Source organism: Macaca fascicularis, chromosome 3, assembly GCF_037993035.2.
Source record: "Macaca fascicularis isolate 582-1 chromosome 3, T2T-MFA8v1.1".
Taxonomy (NCBI): Eukaryota; Metazoa; Chordata; class Mammalia; order Primates; family Cercopithecidae; genus Macaca; species Macaca fascicularis.
The window spans coordinates 44,767,720-44,793,178 of NC_088377.1; the positions used below are offsets into that span (position 1 = coordinate 44,767,720).

The window sequence follows — 25,459 nt, forward strand, 5'->3', positions numbered from 1 at the left end:
CACTTCTCACTCTCTTTCATGTTTCAGCCATTCTTCCTTTCAGCCATCTCCATCAAAATATGTCAAGGTCTCCGTGTAAGCTGCTCGTTCCCAGACTCAGGGGACGTGTATTCATTTCCTCTTCCCTCCTCTGCAATGCTGGGCACAGTTGCCCGCTTGCTGTTCTTCAGATACCCTCTTCTGTTGGCTTCCATCTCATGCACGGTCCTGGCTTTTCTCTTACTCAGTCTCCTTTGCTGACCCTTGACAGTTTCGGTGCCACACAGGGCCCTGGGCGCACATCTCTTTGGCCCCCTCTCCGTGATGGCAGGCACCGCCCTGTTTACCACTGTATACTTGGGATGGTCTCTCCTGGTAGGATCTGCTGTTTGTGTTGAATGGGTGAAGTAAATAAGTTTTACCAAGCAAAGCAGTAAGAACCTATTCTTTGAAAAAAAACTAAAAATACAGTTGATTCTTGTTATTCGCAGTTCTAGTCTGTAAATCTCTGGGATGCTGGATTAGCGAATCATGAAGTGTTGCTCCCAGGGGAAGGATTGTTAGGTAGCCTCTGGTCGCAGTGTTTGCATCAGCTGATCAAAAGACAACCTCATTTTGTGTGTGCTTCCCTGCCTCCAGACATGCTGACGGAATGCGGATTGTTGGTTCGCTAACATTGAACTCGCAGCTCATATAGAACTCAGCCCACATGTATGTTTTCTCTGTGGGGCGCATCACAGGCTGCTTGTGCTTAGGGACACTGGACGACGCTCAGCACTGTGCCGGAGCCAACAGTGAAATGAACAAAAACGCAAAAGTGCAATAAGCAGACACTCGGTAGCCCTAAATAGACCACGAAAAGGACGGTTGTTTTCAGAATCAACACGAGAAGACAGGACGTTGCCCTGTGTGATCTCAGCCAGGAACATGTGCGTCATGTGACTCAAATCTTTTCCCGAGGCTGGGCGCAGTGACGCACTTTGGAAGGTCAAGGTGGGCAGATCAGCTGAGGTCAGGAGTTGAAGACCAGCCTGGCCAACATGGTGAAACCCTGTCTCTATTAAAAATACAAAAATTAGCCAGGCGTGGTGGCGGACGTTTGTAGTCCCAGCTACTCAGGAGGCTGAGGCAGGAGAATGGCATGAACCCGGGAGGCGGAGGTTGCAGTGAGTCGAGATTGCGCCACTGCACTCCAGCCTGGGCGACAGAGTGAGACTCTGTCTCAAAAACAAACAAACAAACAAAAAAAAAACAGAAAAAACTTCCCGCTCTGCACGTGTCCACAGAGGGCTGTAAACCACTGTGCGTGTTCGTGTGGGGTCACAAATAAACCTTCCCAGGCAGGCGAGTTCACGGATGCAGAGCCTGTGCGTGTGCAGGAGCAGCCCTATTTGGAAGTCAGTTCTTTTTACCACTGATTGGATTTAGGAGGCCAGTGGATTTAAATAAAATTTTACTTAATAAAAAACCAGTTTTGTGTATACCAGGTTTTCCTATGTGTCCCAGCCCTGGAGTTGAAGCCGAGAGTCCAACTCTTCTATCACCATTCGGGAAATAGGTACCAGGCCTTACAGCTAATTAGAAGAGAGCTGAGACTGGAATGTGATTGTTAAATTCGTGTTCCTGCATGGTCACCGTTGCACCCAGTACTCGCCAAGGTTGCGGTGCTGCACGCACGCCCAGCGCGTGTGTTAGGACGCATGCCGCTGAGCTTCACCAAGAGCACTTCTGCCTCTTGGTGTGGTACTGGGGGTAACAGCATTTCACCACTGAAACTGAATGGCACAGAGATTGAGTTTTTTTGTTTGTTTGGTTTTGTTTTTAATGGTGTTTTTAAAACAACACCATTTGGGGGAGTTTGAGAAATATCCAAAATCTGGTCATAAGGTCCATTCCATCCGTTCAGCCAGTGTGGAAGGAGCTCCTCCTCCATGACAGGTGACATTAGACCTGGGGGTGCAGCCGTGAATGGGCCAAACACGGCACCTGTCCTCAGACCATCGGTCCAGCTGGGAACTTTGTCGCTCAGCCATTGCCTAGATTCTCAGTGGTAAGCGTGGTGACTGCTAGAGGCGACAGGTACAGGATGCAACTGGGCCAGTGCGTGCAGCCCCAAATACTACCAAGTACTACCTGAGAACAGGGTGCCTGGAGAGTGAGAGGCTGGACAGTGGCGGAGGAAGGGCCTTGTGCCACTGGATTTGCACATCTGGCTGCTGGATTCGAGAAGTGAGGGTAGCAGCCTCAGGACACCAGCCACGATCGTCATTCAGTCCCACCCTCCTTTTGGGGGCAGGGCTGGTATTACAGACAGGGTCTCACTCTTTTGCCTGGGCTGGCGTGCAGGAGCACGATCACAGCTCATTGCAGCCTCAGCCTCCTGGGATCAGGCATTCTTCCTACCTCAGCTACCACAGGCATGCACCACCACACCCAACTAATTTTTGTATTTTTTTGTAGAGATGGGACCTCACTGTGTTGCCCAGGCTGGTGTCGAATTCCTGGCCTCAAGCAGTCCTCCTACCTTGGCCTCCCAAAGTGCGGGGATTACAGGTGTGAAGCACCGCATCTGGCCCCAACCCTCTTTGTCGCCCACCGCCTAGCAAGCAGGGCTGCCATAACCTGGTATCCATGTCGATCTCCTGAGGGAAAGAGAGGACTGGTCGGAGAACCAGGGTCTGATCTTTAGGGAAATTATTTTTACTGCAAATAATTGACATTCCGTGTTATGCACTGTCTCTGAGTTGGGTTGGCCTCGTGTCTGAGTGGTGCTGCGTGCCAGGTGCTAGAGGTGCATCTGCTGACAAAGACTCCTGTGTCCACGCACTGGCGTGATCCCTCCTGATTGTGCCTTTCGTTGATAGATCCTGGAAGACGGTGGCCCCTAGTCTGAGATGCTCCTGAGCAGAGAAGCTGCGGACAGAGCCTGTCCTCCCTGGCCCTGCAACCACGCCACCGTCTCCCTATTTGTGGCAGACGCTTGCATGTGTTCCTTTTGAATGAAGGTCACTTGCTGTTGTCAGAAAGAAGGTTTTATGGCAGCTTTCTGGTAAAAGCAACTGAGAAGACACTGAATGGACGCTGTGAAGAGCTTAGGATGATGCACTTGTGTTTATGGCCTGTTCCATTTGAAGTGGTGTCACGCTGCACGATGGCGTGTGGGGCAGCGAGGGGCTGCGGGTGCGACGGTGGTCCTGTGAGAGGAGCAGGCCATGTTTTTGCTGCAGTTTTCCCATGTTTCATTTAGACACACGAGTACTTGTCACTGTGCTGCCGCTGGCCACAGTATCCAGTTAGTCACATGCTGTGCAAATCTGGAGCCAGGAGCCACAGGCCACAGCATACAGCCTAGGGGCGTAGTAGGCCTACCATCTAGATTTGTGTTTGCACGGCAGAATTGCTTACAGGGTGTTTCTTAGTGTGTGTTTGTTTGTTTTTTCCCCCCCGAGACGGAGTCTCACTCTGTCGCCCAAGCTGGAGTGCAGTGGCGCGATCTCGGCTAACTGCAAGCTCCACCTCCCGGGTTCACACCATTCTCCTGCCTCAGCCTCCCGAGTAGCTGGGACTACAGGCACCCGCCAACATGCCCGGCTAATTTTTTTTATTTTTAGTAGAGATGGCGTTTCGCCATATTAGCCAAGATGGTCTCCCTCTCCTGACCTCTGATCCGCCCGCATCAGCCCCCCAAAGTGCTGGGATTACAGGCGTGAGCCATCACACCCGGCCCCTACAGGGCATTTCTTAGAATGTATGTCAGCGTTTTGTGACACATGAGTGTAAGAGCAACATCTTTTTAATAAGTAAATATGTGTCAGGCCACTTGGGACGTGTGGTTCTTTGGCCAGCCGCGGTATGCGAGCACGTAGGCCAGCGCTCAGCACATGAGTCTGTGGAACCCAGGGGAAGCAACTGCAGTTTCCTAGTAGTTTGTGTCTTAATGAAGGGAGCCCCTAGACCTTACTCTTTCACTTTACCTGGTAGTTTGGTTCCTGAACTCGTGTGTTTTTAGGTTACACCATTCAAATCCAGCAACAGAACTGATTGAAAGGAACCTTTGTCTTTCGTGTGAATGCTCATGAGGGGCCATCCTTACAGTGGAAACGCTCCTGAGGCTGCAGCCAGTCAAGACCCTCAGACCCCCGGGGCTGTCCCCACTGCATGACCACATGTTCTGCAGGCACCCCCAGCGCTGTGCCCTGCGTGTCACCCAGGCAGGTGTTTGTTTTTGAGCGCAGACTCTACCTATGGCCATAGCCATGTGGAGATGTTCACGCATATACTTACCTTTGTGGTTTCAGCTGACACGGAAGATGTGTGCATCGTAGAGAGATTGTTCTCCAGCAGCCTAGTGGCCATCGTGAGCCTTAAAGCACCAAGGAAGCTAAAGGTTTGCCACTTTAAGAAGGGAACTGAGATCTGCAACTACAGCTACTCCAACACGATTCTGGCTGTGAAGCTCAACAGGCAGGTGAGCGCAGCCCCACCTGGGTGTGGGCTTGTCTGTTGCTCCCTCCAGCACTCTGGGACAAGCCCACCCAACCGGCATGCCCCTCCATCATTCCCTTGCTGCCTGGCCCCACGTTGCCGGCCACAGATCCTTGCCTACAGCGACCAGCTCTGTTTCCTCACCCACCAGCTTTGCTCAGCCTGTTCCATTCACAACAGATGCCCAGGCCTCTGCCACACTGTTCCCATACAGGCGTCCCCGGCCCCACCCAGAGGGTGGATGTCAGAGTTTCTTTCACTTATTACCTGGTTTTGCTTTTATAAATGTTACTTAAAAACAAAAAATATTGGCCGGGCGCGGTGGCTCAAGCCTGTAATCCCAGCACTTTGGGAGGCCGAGACGGGCGGATCACGAGGTCAGGAGATCAAGACCATCCTGGCTAACACGGTGAAACCCCGTCTCTACTAAAAAAATACAAAAAACTAGCCGGGCGAGGTGGCAGGCGCCTGTGGTCCCAGCTACTTGGGAGGCTGAGGCAGGAGAATGGCGTGAACCCGGGAGGCGGAGCTTGCAGTGAGCTGAGATCTGGCCACTGCACTCCAGCCTGGGCGAAACAGCGAGACTCTTGTCTCAAAAAAAAAAAAAAAAAAAAATATTTGGCCAGGCACAGTGGCTCATACCTGTAATCCCAGCACTTTGGGAGACCGAGGTGGGCAGATTGCCTGAGGTCAGGAGTTTGAAACCAGCCTGGCCAACATGATGAAACCCCATCTCTACTAAAAATACAAAAATTAGCCAGGTGTGGTGGCAGGCACCTGTAATCCCAGCTACTCAGGAGTCTAAGGCAAGAGAATTGCTTGAACCCAGGAGTTGGAAGTTGCAATAAGCCGAGGTCATGTCATTGCACTCCAGCTTGGGCAGCAAGAGCGAGACTTTGTCTCAAAAAGAAAAAAAAAGTTTTAGACTTTTTTTTCCTTTTGTAAATTGTTAATTTAACTTTGAATTCAAAATGAAGGATTTATTACTTTATCTCCCCCTAAACTAATAAGACTGGCACGGAGGAAGGACATGGTGGGTGGCACGTGTGCGTGTTTCACGAGGCCGTCTCCCAGCTTGTGCTCACGCCCAGGGTAACAGCGCCACCCGGGGGACCCCTCACAATCTGATTCTGCCCACATTCCCCGCGGGGAAAGCTGATGAGGCTGCTGGCTGTAGAGTGGACACGTTGACAGCCAGTAGCTGCACTCTGAGATACGGTGACTAGGTGAAGTCACAGTAAAGACGCTCTTACCTTATACACTTGAAACTGGGAACTGGTCTGTTAACTGACAGAGTTGGTTAGAATGGGAAATTATAAGGCATAATATCTTCAGCATTTAAAAATTGTAAAGCATACAAATTGTGTTCACATCCAACTAATGTAGAGCTGGGTGCATGCCCGTCATCTTTCTTGCATAAATCGTCGCAGCGATGCATTGTCTGCATGTCCACATTCATTTTCTTCCAAATGGAGCAGGAACTTGCAAAATAATCTGAGTGCACAATAAAGTGTTAGACCTTTTAAAACCCCCTTATTTTCATTTTACCTGTGCCGCACTCAGCATCAGTTTTAAAAAGCAAATCTTTCCAAGTCTATTGACAGCACACTTGTCTTAGCTGTAGGTTAGCATTTGCCTAACACTGAACTAAAATGATCTCGTTAGAATTCCCAGTGGAGCTGGGGTGAGTGTGAGAGAGAAGTGTACCCGGGCCGGCTCCTTCTTGATTATTGGTAGAAAACAGCTGTATCCTCGGCGCTTCCAACATTGGTCTGCATGGTGTTCTAGAAGGAACTAAGATTGTGAGGCCAAGGCAGGAGTGGATCACCTGAGGTCAGGAGTTCGAGACCAGCCTGGCCAACATGGCGAAACCCCATCTCTACTAAAAATACAAAAATTAGCCAGGCATGGTGGCAGGCACCTGTAATCCCAGCTACTTGGGAGGCTGAGGCAGGAGAATCACTTGAACCCGGGAGGCAGAGGTCGCAGTGAGCCAAGATCACGCCATTGCACTCCAGCCTGGGTGACACAGTGAGACGTTGACTCCAAAAAAATAAAATACAATAGCAATAGAAGAAACAAGAGTGTCTAATCCAGGAGTCAGTCAAGTGGAGGTTGGGGCAGATGTTGCACTGGCTTTGCTTCACATTTGGTTTCGTTTCCTCTCTCGCCTAGAGGCTGATAGTGTGCCTGGAGGAGTCCCTGTACATCCACAACATTCGGGACATGAAGGTGCTGCATACAATCAGGGAGACGCCTCCAAACCCTGCAGGTGAGCTAACTTGTGAGGAAAGAATCCTTTTTCTGATTTTGCCCTTGAAAGATAGCTATAGGTGAGAGAGATTTTTTCTTTTTATAGGTTCCGCAGATGAGACAGATTTTAAAAGTATTGATCCCAAACCAAGCTGCCTGCCTACTGATGCTGGTCATGTGACCACATAAACTCATTGGTTTGATCAACTTTCAAGTTTGAGGTTACTGATCAGTTCAAACCAAAGGCGTTTAATCTCTTTACAATACTGGTATCACCTAAGGTGGGGATTTGGGGTTGCTTTGCAGAACTTTCTTAACACAGCAAACAAGATTGTATCCAAGCTATTATTTGTTCCTAATGCTCTGTTAAATAAATGCTAAATTATGTCTGACATCCAAGAAGGAGCTCTCAGGTGAAGTTTGCATCTCGTCCTCCGTGTGTCATTTGCAGGCCTGTGTGCACTGTCAATCAACAACGACAACTGCTACTTGGCGTACCCAGGGAGCGCGACCATCGGAGAGGTGCAGGTCTTCGATACCATTAATTTGGTGAGATGCCTTTCCTACTCGAATAGCTCTCTAAAGTGTGGCTTTTTCCTGAAGAGGAGCACTGCGGTGTCCCTGACATCCTGATTTTCTTGGCTCAGCAATACAACCACTGCATTTTTTTTCTTCTTTTTTTTTTTTTTTTTTTTTTTTTGAGACAGGGTCTCGCTCTATCGCTCAGGCTGGAGTGTGGTGATGCAGTCCGAGTTCGCTGCAGCCTCAACCTCCCGGGCTCAAGTGATCCTCCTGCCTCAGCCTCCCAAGGAGTTACAGTCATGCAACACCACACCCAGCTAATTTTTTATTTTTGTAGAGATGGAGTCTTGCTGGGTTGCCCAGGCTGGCCTCAAACCATCCTCCCACCTTGGCCCCCTAAAGTGCTGGGATTACAGGTGGGTGCCCCACGCCCAGCCCCGCTACTCTCTGTCAGTAGCAGAGCAGGTCTGGCTCATTCTGCTTCTGGATCTGCTGCAGCGTTCAGACCAGTGCTGAGCTCCTCACCACGGGAATGTTTGAAGGAACATAGAAAACCTTCGGGATAAACTGCTTTGCTTTTTCTAAAGTTGGAGCAACATTTCCTTGAATGCCCAGCCCCAGAAAATCAAGTGGGTTTGGCATTTGTATGGACTGCAATGGTGTTTTAGGAACAGCTAATTGGCGTTTTCAGACTGCAGACCGAGTGCCAGCCCTGGGGCGTGGCCTGTCACTGCGTGGCGGCCACACTTTATTGGTGTCCCTTTTTCAGAGAGCTGCAAACATGATTCCGGCTCATGACAGTCCTTTAGCGGCATTGGCCTTTGATGCAAGCGGAACTAAACTTGCCACGGCTTCAGAGAAGGTGAGTCTGCTTTTCCCTGGGGGAGTACTGGTGCCCCGGCGTCCACAGACTTTTTCATTTCTGTTCACACAGCCAACTTAGAGGCAAGGTCCTATGCTTACCAGCTTCGGGAGAAGCAAAGACAGCCACCTGCTTGTCAGGCCGTGGGCGTGTGCTGCCCGAGAGTGAGCGGCGCTTGCGGTGTGCCACTGGGACGGGAGAACTGGTCCATGTTTGTAGTAAAAAATTACAGAAATGTCCAGAGACAGAAGTGCCGTGTGTAACCACACTGCTCACCCAGTGTGTTTCTAAATGATAAAACTAACACATAACAGTAAAGAACCCAGACAGTGATGAAACGTGAAAAAGCAAGGACAGAATTCTATCCAGCCAATCTGAACACATTTCAATGTATTTCCTTTCATTTTCTCTTTAGTCAACAAAATTGGGATCCTACTATGGGTGTAATTTATCCTTTTTCACTCTGCATGACATTTCTCTAAGTTCAAAAACACTTGTAATGGCCGTGCAGTATTCAGTTGTGATTTATGTCCACATCACCCTTTTGGGACTTTACGTTTCTAATATGTTGCTGCCATAGGTAGTAGTGTATTTAAGTCTTGTCTCAATCTTTCATGTGTATTTCTAACTACGAATTTAAGAGATTCCAGTAAGAAGAATGTCTGGCTTTAAAGGAGATGGATGGCCTCTAAATGTCCCTGTGTACCTGTGACCGTGTGGCGAGGCTCCCTCAGCCTCCAGGAGACTGAAGGCTCCTCGTTCTCTTCCTCACTTGAACTGTGCCTCTCTTTTCGTTTTGGTTCCTCTTTTCTTGAAAGTTCCGTCTTCTCTTCTTCTGTCTTGAGGTCGCGTCTGCTCTCCCACCTCCGTTGTCCCCTCTGGATGCCAGTCTGCTCTCCATTGCCCACCGATGACCTTTACTTTGATTTGGATATGATTTTGCTTCTCATTGAAATCCTAAAATAGCCTCCCCTTTCAAGTCATCTCTCCCCTCAAACTATGGACTAGATAAGATACAATAAAAAGTCGGCTCACTTCCTTAGCTTTCCCGCCTGGATCTTTGTTCTTCAGTCTCACACCTGAGTTCTGTAATAATCATGTCACCGCTTATGGGTCACTTCTGGGTCGTGAATTATCCTGGATCTTTTATCTTCATTACCTCCTTTGTTCCCCCTCAGCAAGGTAAGTATTTCTCTTTCATAGCAAGGGCTCAGAGAGGTTAAGCAGTGTGCCCGGGGCTGCCCAGTCGGGCAGCAACAGAGGGGTCAGACTCCAAGCCTGACTTTGATTCTGATTAGGCTGGACTGTCCCAATATCACCTTGTCCTTTTCTTTTCCCTTTGAAATGGCCCTGAAATTCTGTTACCCTTTGACTAATCAAAGTCTCACTGTTAAGTTTTTTAGTAGCTCTTACAAAGGCCCAAAAGTACTTGATGGAATTTTATGGCCCATAAAAATAGAATAATTTTTTTCTGGACTATAAAGAGGAAACTTGATTTCTTTTACATGGAATCCTCTTACCTGTTGAGTGAGAGCGGCAAGGCCTTCCTAGCCCTGCTCTGTGCCAGGTGCTGAGGCCCCACTGAAGCCTGTGACTTAATCCTACTTTCAAGAATCTTGCAGTCATGTGGCAACAAAACAACTCTTAATTAATGAGTATTGCATGGTAGATGTGCACCAAAAAATTATGTCTCCATCTAAAAGTGTAGGCTGCAGAGGACAAAACCTTTGCCATGGTTATTTTTATATATGGATGCAGAAAATATTTCATTCTCTAATTCTCAATGTTGTAAACTCAGTTTGTGTCCCTCCATCCAGAGAGAACCAACTATCCTCAAGTACCAATTTTTTTTTTTTTTGAGACAGGTCTTGCTTGCTCTGTCGCCCAGGCTGGAGTACTGTGGCACAATCTCTGCTCTCTGCAACCTCCACTTCCCAGGCTCAAGTGATCCTTCTACCTCAGCCTCCCAAGTAGCCAAGACTACAGGCACCCACCACCACACCCGGCTGATTTTTGTATTTTTTGTAGAGATGGGGTTTCTCCATGTTGGCCAGGGTGGTTTCTAACTCCTGAGCTCAAGCAATCTACTCACCTCAGCCTCCCAAAGTGCTAGAATTACAGGAGGGAGCCTCTGTGCCTGGCCTGTATCCTGATTTCTAATGGCTGTATACTCTCCCATTGTATAAGTTTACCATAATTTATCTAAACAATTCTTTGGTGTTCTACACTGTAGGTCATCTGCTGCTTTTTTTTTTTTTTTTTTTTTTTTTTTTTTTTTTTTTTGGAAACAGAGTCTTGCTCTGTCACGCAGGCTAGAGTACAGTGTGGTGTGATCTCAGCTCACCACAACCTCCGCCTCCTGGGTTCAAGCCATTCTCCTGCCTCAGCCTCCTAAATAGCTGGGATTACAAGCGCACACCACTACACCCAGCTAATTTTTGTATTTTGAGTAGATGAGGTTTAACCATGTTAGTCAGGCTGGTCTTGAACTCCTGACCTCGTCACCACCCACCTTGGCCTCCCAAAGTGCTGGGATTACAGGAGTGAGCCACCGCGCCCGGCCTCCCAAAGTGCTGGGATTACAGGAGTGAGCCACCACGCCCGGCCGCTTTGTACTATTTATAAACACAGAGATAGTGCAGTGGCATGATCATGGCTCACTGCAGCCTCCACTCCTGGGACAACAGGAGTGAACCATCAGGCTTGGCTTTTTTTGTTTGTTTTTTGTAGAGATGGGGTCTCGCTATGTTGCCCAGGCTGGTCTTCAACTCCTGGGCTCTAGTGTTTGTTTCTCCTGTCTTGGCCTCCCCAACTGCTGGGATTACAGGCATGAGGTACTGTATTTGGCCTAGGTATTCTTTTCTTTACTTTTTTTTTTTTTCTTTTGAGACGGAGTCTCTCTGTAGCCCAAGTTGGAGTACATTGGCACGATCTCAGCTCACTGCAACCTCCACCTCTGGGGCTCAAGCGATTCTCATGCCTCAGCATCCCAAGTAGCTGGGACTACAGGTGCGTGCCACCACACCCAGCTAATTTTTTTTTTTTTTTTTTTTTTTTGAGATGGAGTTTTGCTCTGTCGCCTAGGCTCAAGTGCAGTGGTGTGATCTCGGCTCACTGCAACCTCTGCCTCCCGGGTTCTAGCGATTCTCCTGCCTCAGTCTCCTGAGTAGCTCGGATTACAGGCATGCACCCTGACGCCCAACTAATTTTGTATTTTTAGTAGAGCTCCTGCCTCCTCGTGTCCCTTGGTCTTCCTCACACCACACTTTTCTGTGTTTTTCCTGTGTTGCTGCTTCTGCTCAGTTCCCCTCCTGTGCCTGTTTCTGCCCTGGAGCCGCTCCTCACCCAGCCCCCTTCCTCACCCCTTTGGCCTGTGTGTGTGCCGATCCTGGGGCTAGACGTGTAGCCTGGCTTCCTTGAGGTGCCCATATTCATCCTGCCTACTGGGCACCTGTTGGGATTACAGGCATGAGCCACTGCACCCGGCCCACACCCGGCTAATTTTTTTGTATTTTAGTAGAGACAGGGTTTCACCATGTTGCCCAGGGTGGTCTCGAACTCCTGACCTCAGGAGATCTGCCCACCTCGGCCTTCTGTCAGTCTAAATATTCTGAACAGTTTTCATATTTAACAGTTTGAAGGCCGGGCGCGGTGGCTCAAGCCTGTAATCCCAGCACTTTGGGAGGCCGAGACGGGCGGATCATGAGGTCAGGAGATCGAGACCATCCTGGCTAACACGGTGAAACCCCATCTCTACTAAAAAAAACACAAAAAACTAGCCGGGCGAGGTGGCGGGCGCCTGTAGTCCCAGCTATTTGGGAGGCTGAGGCAGGAGAATGGCGTGAACCCGGGAGGCAGAGCTTGCAGTGAGCTGAGATCCGGCCACTGCACTCCAGCCTGGGCGACAGAGCGAGACTCTGTCTCAAAAAAAAAAAAAAAAAAACAGTTTGAACCTCCTGAAATTTGTATAGTAGGGGTGTGAATGTTGAATAATTCTTCCTGCCCTGCAAAGTTGGAATGCTACCCATTTTAAGGCCTTGCTTTCCATCAGTCTGTTTCTTTTTGTCCTGATTTAATACCATTATATCACTTGATTAGTATTCTTTTAATATTCAAGCATTGAAAGTCCTGCTCACTATTTTCTTGGTGCTTCTCTATTCCCCCGGATGTTCATATCTGTTTCATTATCCGCACATCTGATACTAACTTACTGGAGGAAGTTGGCATCTTCAGGACACTTCCCATTAAAGCAGGCACATGTTTGTATTCCTAGTTCTTTGTCTTAGTAAGATTTTCTTCATGTGCATCTTCCCATTTCGTGAGTTGGGATTGACTGCTTATAAGGTAGTTGAGATTTCCAGCTAATCGACTCTTGGTCAGTAACTGAATTTAAAGTGGCAGAAAAGACCTTGGTGGGGTCTGAAGCCTCGTCAGACCACAAGGTCTTGCCTGTGTGCCACACACAAGTCCAGGCTTTTATTTATTTTCTGTTTATTTTTTTTTTTTTTTTCCAAGACAGAGTCTTGCTCTGTCGCCCAGAGCTGGAGTGCAATGGCGCGATCTCGGCTCACTACAACCTCCGCCTCCCAGGTGCAAGCAATTCTCCTGCCTCAGCCTCCTGAGTAGCTGGGACTACAGGCATGCGCCACCACTTCCGGCTAATTTTGTATTTTTAGTAGAGACAAGGTTTCTCCATGTTGGTCAGGCTGGTCTCAAACTCCTGACCTCTGGTGATCTGCCCGCCTCAGCCTCCCAAAGTGCTGGAATTACAGGCGTGAGCCACTGCGCCTGGTCCAGGCTTTTATTTTTAATAGTTTAAACTTCAAACGACTCAGAACAATAGAATGATATGCCACTTTTGCCCTCAAGACTGTTAGTGTCGAGGGTAAGTAGTCAATTAAAATAGGTTTAAAGAAAAGATTGAACATTAAGTCAACAATAGAACAGGGAGGTGTTTTTCTATGCTTGGGGCAAAAAGTGTGGAGGTGACACTCAAGGGGGGCCCTGGGGGACCCCAAACTGCCTGGTGGCCCAGGGCAGAGCTGTCCTGGAGATAGCCCTGTGGCGCATTTGCAGTCTGCTGTGGAAGATCGGAAATTCTTGTTCTAACTCAGCTCCAATTCTTCTTTTCTCTTTTCCTTCCACAGGGGACCGTGATTAGGGTATTTTCCATTCCAGAAGGACAAAAACTCTTTGAGTTTCGGAGAGGAGTGAAGAGGTAAAGTCTATGAATGTCCGGAATGGATTCTGGAGAACTTGTATTTGGATTTCAGTTATATGTTATCTACAAACAAGTAGAAACCCCAGGAGAATTCCACACGAGCATTTCTATCCCAGCTGGGTCACCGGGTGAGATCTAGGGAGTCGGTCTTGTCACGGGAGTTCACGAGCACTTTCAGAAAAGCAAACTGGGTGTGTGTTTGCGATTCCATTAGCTAGCGTGAGAGTTGCGAAGAACTCACATAACCAGCTGGGCCCTCCTGTGCCCTGTGCTCCCAGCTGGCACTAAGGGACGGGGCAGCGACCTCATGGGAAGCACACCCTCCCCTTTAAAGGCTGCGCTCTGAGAACCTGTTCGCAGCTCTCCAGCTCTGCTTTTACCCTCAGCAAGTGGCGTCGGCCCCTTCTTTTAACCCAGAAGTCGCAGCTTGGAGTTCCCTTGTCTTCCTCACTCCAGGCTGCAAAGCTTCCCTCATCTGTGCTTAGCATGCCCCCTGTGGCGCCTGCTTTGGAGGCAGGACTCTCCCTCCCTCATCGGACAGCAGAGCAGGGGAGGCCTCAGGCTCTGGAGCCAGTGCCTCAGATGGGAGCCCTAGGGACCACTTGCAATAGCATGGCGGTGGTCAGCGGGACCCGACCTCAAGTCTCTGGCTCCTCGTCTCAGATCAGTACCTCCCTCCCTGAGGGTGGCCGTTGAAAGAGGGAGGGGCTGTGTTTCGGGGACTCTCCCGCCATCTGGTCCTCCTTCCTCATGGGATCCCCACAGGTGCAGCAGGTGCACCTCGGTATCCCCAAACATCACCGCTCCTCCAGCTCCTGCCTCCTCGTGTCCCTTGGTCCTCCTCACACCACACCTTTCTGTATTTTTCCTGTGTTGCTGCTTCTGCTCAGTTCCCCTCCTGTGCCTGTTTCTGCCCTGGAGCCGCTCCTCACCTGACCCCCTTCCTCACCCCCGTGGCCTGCGTGTGTGCCGATCCCGGGGTAGACGTGTAGCCTGGCTTCCTTGAGGTGCCTGTATTCCTCCTGCCTACTGGGCACCTCAAGCCACCCAGGCCAGTTTGCCCCTGCCCCTCATCCCTCACACCCCCATCCTGGTAAATAGCGCCACTCGCCACCCCCGCCAGCACCCTGGCACCCAAGCCAGAAGGACTGGGCCCTGCAGCCTTCTGCCTGAACAGTGCCTCTAGGGAGCTCCCGGCTGTGGGCCTGGCCTGTGCCCCACTCGCCACGCCGCCTGATCCAGGCTTTGCCTGGTTTCTGCTGTTGCCCTGGATTCCCATCAGGCCATTCTTCAGACTCTCACCCAGGCTGTTCTTTGAAAATGTAAATATAATCCAATCACACCCCACCTGACATCTCCCATCACCCCTCTGTCTTGCAGGTTGAGTCCCCAGCTCCCTGCCTTGGTTTACCAGGCCTCCCGGCACCAGCCCTTCCACCCAGCCTGATTCTGTTTCACTGTCCCTGTCCTGGCTCCAGCAGTACCACACTTTCAGATCCTCGGAAGAGCTGATCTCTTTTACCCACCAGGGTCTTGCATGGGCTGGCGGATCTGGTGGCCTGGCCGGGTTCCGTAACGCTGGGAGTCCAAGTCAGGTGTCACTCTCAAGGAGGCCTTTTTTTGATCCTTGGGTTAAATCCCTTTCTCCAAGATTTCTAGTGCCTTCCACGTGTATTTTTCTCACATTCCTTTGCCTGTAGCAAATGGAATATTTGGGTGACCACCCAAGGGGTTCACCTCGCCCGCTGCCTAGACAGAGCCGATTCATTAAGACGGGAATTGCAGTAGAGAAAGTAATTCATGCAGAGCCGGCTGTGCAGGAGGCTGGAGTTTTATTACTACTCAAATCAGTCTCTCTGAGCATTCGGGGAGCAAAGGTTTTAAGGATAACTTGGGTGGGGAGAAGCCAGTGGGCCAGGAGGGCTGATTGTCAGAGATGAAATCTTAGGGAGTCGGAGCTGTCTTCTTGCACTCGGCAGTTGCCGGGTGGGGGCCACAAGATCAGATGAGCCAGTTGATTGATCTGTGTGGGGCCAGCGGATCCATCAGGTGCAGGGTCTGCAAAATATCGTAAGCAAAGTTCCTCCCAAAGTTAAAACAGCCTATGCCCAGGAATGAACAAGGATAGCTTGGAGATTAGAAGCAAGATGGAGTCAGTGAACAGATCTCTTACCCCATTTCAGGCATCATTTTTCAAAGGCGGTTTCATTCGCACCTGCCTGACCCCACTCCCATCGTTGGATGCTGCATTAAGGCGGGAACCATTCCTAATTCATACCCATACCTAATTAATACACATGGTCAACACTGACGCCAGGAAAACCCCTTGCTATTAGGGCCAGGGCTGAAAGTATCTTGTATTTCTAGTGTTATGAAGAAATTCACATGAATTTAGTGGCTTTGGAATGCCAGTTAATTTTTAAGATACACTTGAACCACTTTGCCTGTTGAAAGTTTTGCTCTGTTCTTTTTTTTTTTTTTTTTTTTGAGACGGAGTCTTACTCTGTCGCCCAGGCTGGAGTGCAGTGGCATGATCTCGGCTCACTGCAACTCCGCCTCCCAGGTTCATGCCATTCTCCTGCCTCAGCCTCCAGAGTAGCTGGGGCTATAGGTGCCCGCCACCACGCCCGGCTAATTTTTTTGTATTTTTAGTAGAGACAGGGTTTCACCGTGTTAACCAGGATGGTCTCGATCTCCTGACCTTGTGATCCACCCGCCTCAGCCTCCCAAAGTGCTGGGATTACAGGCGTGAGCCACTGCACCCGGCCCTTTTTTTTTTTCTTTTTAATTGAGACAGTCTCATTCTGTCACCCAGGCTGGAGTGCAGTGGTGCGATCTCAGCTCACTGCAACCTCTGCCTCCAAGGTTCAAGCGATTCTTCTGCCTCAGCCTCCTGAGTAGCTGGGACTACAGGCACCCACCACCACAGCCAGCTAATTTTTGTAATTTCAGTAGAGACGGGGTTTCACTGTGTTGGCCAGGATGGTCTCAATATCTTGACCTCGTGATCCTTCCACCTCAGCCTCCCAAAGTGCTGGGATTATAGGTGTAAGCCACCATGCCCAGCCCTTTGCTCTGTTCTTTTTTTTTTTTTTTTTTTTTTTTTTGAGACGCAGTCTTGCTCTGTTGCCCAGGCTGAAGCGCAGTGGCCAGATCTCAGCTCACTGCAAGCTCCGCCTCCTGGGTTTACGCCATTCTCCTGCCTCAGCCTCCGAGTAGCTGGGACTATAGGCGCCCGCCACCTCGCCCGGCTAGTTTTTTGTATTTTTTAGTAGAGATGGCGTTTCACTGTGTTAGCCAGGATGGTCTCGATCTTCTGACCTCGTGATCTGCCCGTCTTGGCCTCCCAAAGTGCTGGGATTACAGGCTTTAGCCACCGCGCCCGGCCTGCTCTGTTCTTAAACTTCACCAAGGTTGCCTATTTACCCTCTGGTGTGGAAAGAATGGCTATAACTTAAATTATTGAGTTTTCTTTTACTCACCTTAGGACTATAAATCCATCCTAATTCAGCTAAAAGTGGTTTAGTGAATTCCTATTTCTTTTGTCATCTGGAAGGTTGCAGCTCTGTTAACGAATTGTTCTTAGTATTTCCTTTTGAGAAGGTGGTTGGAGGGGAATAAAACTTACCAGCAGGCCCAAGTGTGCCCGTGACAGGAACTCTTCTCCTCCACTTGAGTTGAACCCCTGGGGCAGCTGCTGGCTCCGGTGGCCCGCCCCGACCTGCGCATCTCCCCAGGTGTGTGAGCATCTGCTCCCTGGCCTTCAGCATGGACGGCATGTTCCTCTCCGCCTCCAGCAACACGGAGACCGTGCACATCTTCAAACTCGAGACTGTGAAAGAAAAGTGAGTTGCAAATATACGTTCCTTTAAAAATGATGCAAAACCCTTTGTCCCCTCTTGCTGCCGGGATGGGAAGTAAGCACGGGTCCGCTCACCCTCTGACATTGTTAACCAGTGAAGACCTTGAAGCTGGCCATGGAACGAGCACCTCCACATCCAGGCTTGGCAGTGAGGAGGACGGGCCCCAGCAGATGAGCTTCTCCCGCGGGCAGCATGCAGAATAGACAGAGGCCTTGCGTAGGGCACGGAGGGCCCAGGTGGACATCCTCTAGTCAGTGCGGATGGCCCCTCCTCAGGTTCCCCTCACTACGAAAGCGTTCGTGATCAGACAGCCCATGAATGGCTTGTCTCTTACCTGCCCACGGGTAAGCAGAGAGAGACATGGATGGCTTCCACAGTATTTATTATTGCCATGAATATGTAGCGTGACTGGGGTGTTATCTTTTAAGAGGGTCTTACTCTGTTGTCCAGGCTGCAGTGCAGTGCAGTGATACAGTCATTACTCATTGTAGCCTCCAGCTGCTGGGCTCAAGCCATCCTCCTGCCTCAGCCTCCTGAGTACCTGGGACTAAGGCATGCACCATGCCTGGCTAATTTTTAAATTTTTTGTAGACACAGAATTTCGCTATGTTGCCCAGGCTGGTCTGGAACTCCTGGGCTCAAGTGATCTGCTTGTGAGCCACCGTGCCCAGCCTCTCTTTAAAAAATTTAAAAAGAACATCCCACTCCGATCAGCATTACAATAACATACTTTAGATGGTCAGAATAAATTTTGTTATGTATATTTCATCACAATTTTTAAAAAGACAAATGGAACATGCCCCGCCCTCCCCCCCAAAAAAGATGAATAACAACACAAATAGGCTATGGGAAAATAACGTTTTGGGGTCTATACTCAAGGTTTTTGGAGACTTCTGTTACAGAGACCTAGCAGGGGTCATCAGTTAGGCCCTAGACGTCCTCACACCCTTGTAAAGGGGATGTGTGATCACCTGCCACGTCTTGGCTGTGGCCACTCAAAGGCTGCGGCTGCTTCTCCCTGAAGCTGAGCACCCCTCCTCTGACACCTCCCAGAGGAAGCCCCATGACGCCCCCGGGGCCCTGAGTGTCTGCTTATAACCAACCCTTCTTAAGTTTCCTGTGAAGAATGGAGACTTTTGCTGTTGGCTCCAGAGCTGTGCGTCTGTGTGAGTAGGGGGTGGCCATCCCCCCAGGGAGGGTACAGCTTCATGTGTCTAGTGGCCTTTCCTTCCAGACCCCCAGAGGAGCCCACCACCTGGACCGGGTACTTCGGGAAAGTGCTCATGGCCTCCACCAGCTACCTGCCTTCCCAAGTGACAGAAATGTTCAACCAGGGCAGAGCCTTCGCCACGGTCCGCCTGCCATTCTGCGGCCACAAAAACATCTGCTCGCTAGCCACGTGAGTAGAGCCGGCGCCTGCATCCCCCACCCCGTGTGCCTCAGGCCGAGGGGCCCAGTCCTGGTAGCTTGTGACCCCTTCCGTGTTTCTCCTGAACAGGAGCAGCTCCTTAGAGCCGACACTCCGTCGAGAGTTGTCAGGGATGGGAGGCGCCCTGGCAGGCACTAGGCTTGCCGCTCTGTGTGGGGTCCATTTCCACACGGTCTCCCGTTCTGTTTTGTGGACAGTCTGTGGTTTTAATGAAAGACGTTAAGTCAAACCTTGTGAGTGTGCCATAGTTAACCCTTTGGGGCCACAGAAACCACACTTGCTGAGTCTCAGGCGTCTGGCCGGCCCCAGGGTCCAGCTTCAGAACACACATGGGGCCTGTGAACGTTCTGGGATCGTCTAAGGTTCTGTGCTGAGTGCAGGAAAGATTGTCATTACATCCAGTGACAGCAGGGCTTTGGGCTTCCATGCGTCTTTAAACATCGTTTTCCAGTTTTGTTATCTGACTAGCGTCCTCGAAAACTTCTCTGACAACGACTACCCATAATAATCCCAGAAGCCACGAAAACAGCTTCGTCCCACTCTCATCTCCTGTGGGCTTCAGGGCCACATAATAAATCCCAGAAGCCACGAAACTGGTTTTGTCCCGCTTTCTTCTCCTGTGGGCTTCAGGGCCCCATAATGATCCCAGAAGCCACGAAACCAGTTTTGTCCCGCTCTCGTCTCCCATGGGCGTCAGGGCTCAGCCACAAGTGCAGCCTTGGCCCTGTGAGCTGAGGTCAGTGGGCACCAGGCGCCTGCAGCTGCTCTTGTGCTCATTCTGCTGGGGTCTCCTCCCTGGCCTGCCAAAAGTGAGGCTGCCGTGTAATGAGACCGTTTTGTGACAGTTGGCTAGAATGTGGCTGCTCTTTGTCCTCCCTAGAATTCAGAAGATCCCGCGGTTGTTGGTGGGTGCCTCCGATGGGTACCTGTACATGTACAACCTGGACCCCCAGGAGGGCGGCGAGTGCGCCCTGATGAAGCAGCACCGGTGAGTCTGCTCCGGCCGCTTCACGGAGCTGCTCCGCGCTTTTGGGGCACCTGGCGTATGTTTGTTTATTTCCTTGCAAACCAGTGACATAAAGGGGCAGATGCCAGCATGACGGCCCATGCCGCGCAGGTCGGGAGCTTTGCTTTCCCAGGTGAAATCGATGCCACTGCAGGACAGGGAGCCCCGAGCCCCGGGCTGTGGCTGGCGGCATCAGGGCTCCCTCAGGGACTGGGCACAGAGACAACGCAGGGGTGGCGGGGGAGCCGCATTTGTTCTTAGCTGGGGGAGAGGCGCGGGGAGGCCAGGCCTTCGTCCGCAGAGTGGAGTTTCGCATTCGGAAAGGAAGGGTGCAGCGTGGTGGCCGCCACAAGTCAGTGCGCGTGGTTGAGAGCCTCTTGTCTCACTGTGAGGTACAGGTTTGTCCTTGGAAAACAGGGAGTTAACAGTTGTTCATCGAGAAGTAATGCATTTTCATTCTGTCTCACACATTTTTTTATGATCAAAAAGTTCCAGCAGCAATATAATTATTTATTTTAGAGACAGGGTGTCACCCTCGCCAGGCTGGAGTGCAGTGGTACATTCACAGCTCACTGCAGCCTTAAGCTCCCGGGTTCAAGGGATTCTTCCACCTCAGCCTCCCTAGTAGGTGGGACTGCAGGCACGCAGCACATCCAGCTAATTATTTTTTTGTGCAGGGTCTTGCTAGGTTGTCCAGGCTGGTCTGGAACTCCTAGGCTCAAGTGAGCCTCCTGCCTTGGCCTCCCCAAGTGTTGGGGTAACAGGAGTGAGCCGCTGCACCTAGCCTTTTATTTTTTTGTGTGAAACGGAGTCTCCCCGTCACCCAGGCTGGAGCACAGTGGCGCGATCTCGGCTCACTGCAAGCTCCACCCTCCTGGGTTCAAGCGATTGTCCTGCCTCAGCCTCCCGAGTAGCTGGGACCACAGGCTCCTGCCACCGCGCCCAGCTAATTTTTTGTGTTTTTAGTAGAGACGGGGTTTCACTGTGTTAGCCAGGTCTCGATCTCCTGAACTCGTGATCCGCCCGCCTTGGCCTCCCAAAGTGCTGGGATTACAGGCGTGAGCCATTGCGCCTGGCCTAGCCTGACTTTTTCTTAAAATAATGAATCCTAGTTATTATATTCTTCCATCGTAAAAGAGAAACACTGCCTTGTTAGGTATAACTCCCTCTTTAGACTTTCCATGTAAAACTCTTCATGTAAAAATGTGTACAGATACACAAGGAGATGAAAGTTTCGTGATGAATGCCTGGCATCCTGTGTGGTGTGTAGCACGTCGGCTCTGTTGCGGCAAGGCAGCCAGTGTGTGCTGCCCGCGAGGGCGCCCTGTGTGGAGACACTGAGCTGTGTCGCTTTCTCCCCTCCAGGCTAGATGGCAGCCTGGAGACGGCCAATGAGATCTTGGACTCTGCCTCTCACGACTGCCCCTTAGTCACTCAGACATACGGCGCAGCCACAGCAAAAGGTACTTACGTGCCTTCATCCCCAACGAGACTTGGTAAGGGGCGTGATGCAAACCTGGAAGGTAATTAGCCCCACCCACTGCCCCGGAGTGCTCCTGCCTCCTGCTGGCTCCGGAGCTACCCTACCGGCTCCTCATTGGGAAAGTGGGGGACTGGTTCTGAGGACATAGGCGAGGTTGGTAAATGGGTCTGCCAAGGCCTCTCAAGGCTGAATTCAGTTTCCTTTCCTTTTTTTTTTTTTTTTTTTTTTTTTAAGTAGAGATGGGGTCTTCCTATGTTGCCCAGGGTGGTCTCAAACTCCTCCTGGGCTCAAGTGATTCTCCCACCTCGGCCTCCCAAAGTGCTGGGATTATAGGCCTGAGCCACCGTACCAGGCCCATCTTCTCCATTTTTGAAGAAAATGTGGTCATCCTAGCTCAGGTGACTCTGGGGGCATGTGACTTGCACCCAGACTGGCCACCTCTCAGCTAAGATACCACCCTGAAAAGTACTGCCAAGAGTTTGGCCTCGGTCTTTCCCTCCCACCTTTTTTTCGTCCTTCAGCAAATCTGCATCGAGTACCGCCTTCGTGCTGGGCCTGTGAAGTGCAGAAGCCGTAGGGGAACGAGGCCAACGGGCTCCCCTCCGGCAGCAGCACTAAGACCCATGTGCGAGATCCTCCAGCCACAGCCTTGGCTGTGTGAGGCACCTTCTTAAAAAAACCAACTTGCACTCCAGCGGGAGAGCCTGTGGTTTTGCATCCACGTGGGGCTGTCCCACTGCTCTCCGCCACTCCCATCCGTGAACCGGCGCTTCCGGTTCGTGAGGCCCGCCCTGAAAGTCTCTTAGTATCGTTATTTTTTCCTGGTGTTATTTTTGAGCTCTGTGTAACCAGCTTGAGGCAGTTTGTGGCCTGTCCATTAGGGAGCCCCTGTTTACTGGGCAGGTGTCATTTTGACATTTATGAATGTCAGAGAACAAATGACTTCATCTCAAGCTGCCAAAGGCCACAAAGATTTCATTAGAAAGCAATCAGAATTCAGAACATCTTAATACAGGCTGCAGTTTATAAACATACACCAGTGTTTCCAAAACACAGTCCTCAGTTTGTGTCATGGGGTCTGTGGTGTGTCCCCAGCCTTTGAAGGGTGACTTCATCGTCTCTTTGCAGCCTACACAGACGACCTGGGTGCTGTGGGTGGCGCCTGCCTGGAGGACGAGGCCAGTGCCCTGCGCCTGGATGAGGACAGCGAGCACCCGCCCATGATTCTTCGGACTGACTGAACTTGACCTGTGACCTCTGACCCGGGGAGCAGAGAACACTGGCTTCACAGAGGACTTTGTGCATTGCTGCTATGAACTTTGACCTGAGTCGGGGGAGAGGATGGCACAGACTTTATTAAAAAAAAAAAAAAAAAAAAAAAAAAGATTGTAGTGGTAGTCTAACTCCATAACGCTGAGGACATACATCGTTTTCACTTCAGTGGCTTTTAAATCCTGCTTATGAATTTTAGCTTTTTGTTTGTTTGTTTTCTCTTTTTGCCAAAATTAACTGTTTGGTGAAGCCCGCAAAACCTCCTCGCTTTGCATGCATGAACGTGCCAAGCCAGCATAGGGGAGCTAGAAGCCACTTTCCAGCCACCTGCCGTTGGGTTTTTTAATATCTGTACATAATGCTGAGTGCATAAGGAAGCCGTGGCGTTGTGCACAGTGGGTCTGGTTGTCAAGGCCAGTTCTGCAGTGACAGGCCCAGGGGCTGCCCACCAGGTGTGCTGGGCGGACTTCGGCTGGGGCAGGAGCCCTCTCTCCCTGGGGCCCCACCTGGACCATTTTCCCTCCGTTTTATTTTGTTAATTAAATTCTTTCCAAATTGGATCACTCTGGGATTTCTTCCATGGTGGACTTTTGTTTCTGATCTTGTTTTCCATGTGAATATTGGAGGAGAGCGAGGTTCTTTCTGATACTAAAAACCTTTCTTTCAGGCAGCAAATGAACTTAAAAGGTTGCCTGGACTCCCTGGAGCAAAGGAAAGCGATTTTGTTTGTATAATTAAATGATCTGTTCTTCTACTTTACTCTTCCTGTTGAAAAACTGTGTGTTTTTTTTTTTTTTTTTTTTTAAGGAAAGTTTGTAGCTACTCCTATGCCCAGGAAAGCACAGAATTCAAGTGTGGTGGCCGTCCGAGCTGTCCTTTCTCTGGCCCTGCTGTCTGCAGGGGCTTCCTACCTGTGTGAGAGGTCGTAGCGGGAGACAGCGACAGACAGAAGGCGGCTGGGCCACGTCCTTCACAGGGCGACATGTGCCTTTCTATTTTCATCTTAGAAAATTTCCTCAGCAAACCGATGAGAGATTGTGGTTGCAAGCTTCAGTATTTGCCTCACTTCCCTTTTCCTATTTACGGAATTAAAACAACCTCAAGTACCTCAGACTCTGCATTCCAAACCAAGACACCTAGCAGCCAAAGTGTTGAGGGCATTTAAGTGGAGTTAATGGCAGGAGAGATGGTTTTAGAATCTTTGGAGTGGTGTAAGTTACGGATAGAAGGGAAAAGGCAAAAACTGTATTTACCCTGCCTTTGCAGGCTCGGATTTTTGAACCGAGGAAGGCTGGGACGCCTGTTTCCAGATGGTTGTCATGGTCACACTGGGTGAAGAGCTGGAGGGGAGTTGCCACCTCCGCTGAGCGGCTGCAGTGAAATGCCCCAGTGTTCCTGGGTTGGCTTTACGGCAAACTCCTAAATGCAGGGGACGCTGGAGTCGGACTCAACTACACCGGCTTCCTCACAGCCGCTGGTGTGCGGCACACAGCACATCTGCATTAGGCAGAGGTGCAGGTGGGCTGATTGAACTTTTCCTTCAAACCCTGCGTGTCTGTCCTGGACCTTTGATGAAATGGGATCCCGGTCACGCAGGCTGAGGCGGTGGGGACCACTGAGGCCAGAGCGGGCTATGCTTGAGCAGGGATGAGAAGGGCCGCGGCAGCACGCAGACTTGACCCACGCCCGCAGCTTGTGGTGCAAGGCCAGAGGGCTCTCTAGAACCTGAGCGTGCACTCCATCTCCTGGGAGGCACGTTTGGCTAGAGTGTGTTCGTGGGGGGAAAAAAGTGCACAAGAGATACGGAACCCTGAGCTAGGGTTCCCCATCACCAAAGAGAGCTGCATTTCCAGTTCTGTGTTAAAGTGCCGTTGGTTCTGGTGCCTGCCTGTCGTGAGGATTTGGAGACTCGAATCTCCTTTGCCAGGTCCCTTTTGTCTGTCTTTGGGATTGGTAGTACTAGAAGATGCGGGGAATTCTCTTCCTCGCGCAGCCTCGGCTTCCCACACTGTAAGATGAGGCAGTTGCAGAGGAGGCCTCGGATGTCCTGTGACCCTCGGCCCACACTCCCCCTCGGGTGGCCCAGGCAGGGCTGGCTGGGTGCTTTCCATGCAGACCACAGGAAGCCCTGTGCTTGCCTGGGTCAGAGCTAAGCCGTGCGCTCTAAAGAAGGGAGGAGGACTGCAGATTCTTGGTCAAGAAGAATGAAGAGGATGTCTATGTTTGCTGAGCAGCCATTGTGGAGGGTTACCCGCCTCCACTTTGCTGTTGCCCGTTTCACTCCCACCAGCTCCTCTTCCTCTGCTGGAACCCATGAGTCCCAGCCTCACTGGCGGCCTCAGACGTGCTTGGGAGTGACGGGGACAGAGAGAGGCCGCTGAGATGCCCTTTAGAACTCTCTGCTGCGCCAGAGACCCAGATGGAGAGGGACCCTGAACCAAACAGAACGTGTACTAATTTGCCGAACTCCAAACTGTACACTCATATTCATTTTTAAATTATATTTTTCCAGACTTCAAAAAGGACAATGAGGGTGGGGGATAGGAAACAAAACCTGTAAACGTTGTGAATGGGCTCAGTGGACTCTGGGACCAAACCTGTAATCTCCAAAACAATGGGACCAAGAGCTGCATAGAACCTGGAGTCAAAAAGAACTGCTTCAGTCCCCGCTGTACCGCCTGCCTAGCTGTGGGAGTGGGCAGGGTGCCTGGGAGCCCACATTTTCTGGACTGTTCGCGGGACTCATCCCTACCTCACAGGGCTGTTGTGAGGTGTTGTGTGACTGCGTGTCCTGCAAACGCCCAACTCAGTGCCCAGCCGGCGGTGGGCACCCAATAAACGCTACAACATAAATGTGTCTTCTGCAATTAAACACGATTTTTATTCGGTTCTGGTGTTTGAATAAAGAGCCAGGAGGGAGGGAGGTGACAATACGGGTTAAGAAGTGTAATTCAGAGGCCGGGCATGGTGGCTCACACATCTAATCCCAGTACTTTGGGAGGCCAAGGTGGGCGGATCACTTGAGGTCGGGAGTTCGAGACCAGCCTGGCCAACATGGCGAAACCCCGTTTCTACTAAAAATAC

General features: G+C 50.6%; 1 protein-coding gene across 24 annotated transcripts in view; it reads left to right on the forward strand.

Annotated features, from left to right (window-relative positions):
• WIPI2 (WD repeat domain, phosphoinositide interacting 2) overlaps positions 1-25,228 on the forward strand; it is a 47,272-nt gene extending 22,044 nt beyond the window's left edge. For 4 of the 24 annotated variants that reach the window (XM_065541618.2, XM_045387834.3, XM_045387838.3 and 1 more), the window contains 10 exons: positions 4,278-4,447; positions 6,640-6,736; positions 7,169-7,266; positions 8,009-8,101; positions 13,249-13,319; positions 17,060-17,167; positions 18,420-18,584; positions 19,495-19,602; positions 20,986-21,116; positions 22,232-25,228. In XM_065541618.2, the coding sequence (XP_065397690.1) occupies positions 6,691-6,736; positions 7,169-7,266; positions 8,009-8,101; positions 13,249-13,319; positions 17,060-17,167; positions 18,420-18,584; positions 19,495-19,602; positions 20,986-21,116; positions 22,232-22,344 (933 nt within the window). In that variant the 5' untranslated portion in view covers positions 4,278-4,447; positions 6,640-6,690 and the 3' untranslated portion in view covers positions 22,345-25,228. Of the gene's footprint in view, positions 1-2,439; positions 2,533-3,988; positions 4,191-4,277; positions 4,448-6,639; positions 6,737-6,823; positions 7,267-8,008; positions 8,102-13,248; positions 13,320-17,059; positions 17,168-18,419; positions 18,585-19,494; positions 19,603-20,985; positions 21,117-22,231 lie in introns of those variants that run through there. The other 20 variants (XM_074034352.1, XM_045387836.3, XM_045387839.3 and 17 more) reach the window with 10 other exon arrangements.
• Positions 25,229-25,459: the final 231 nt, after the last annotated feature.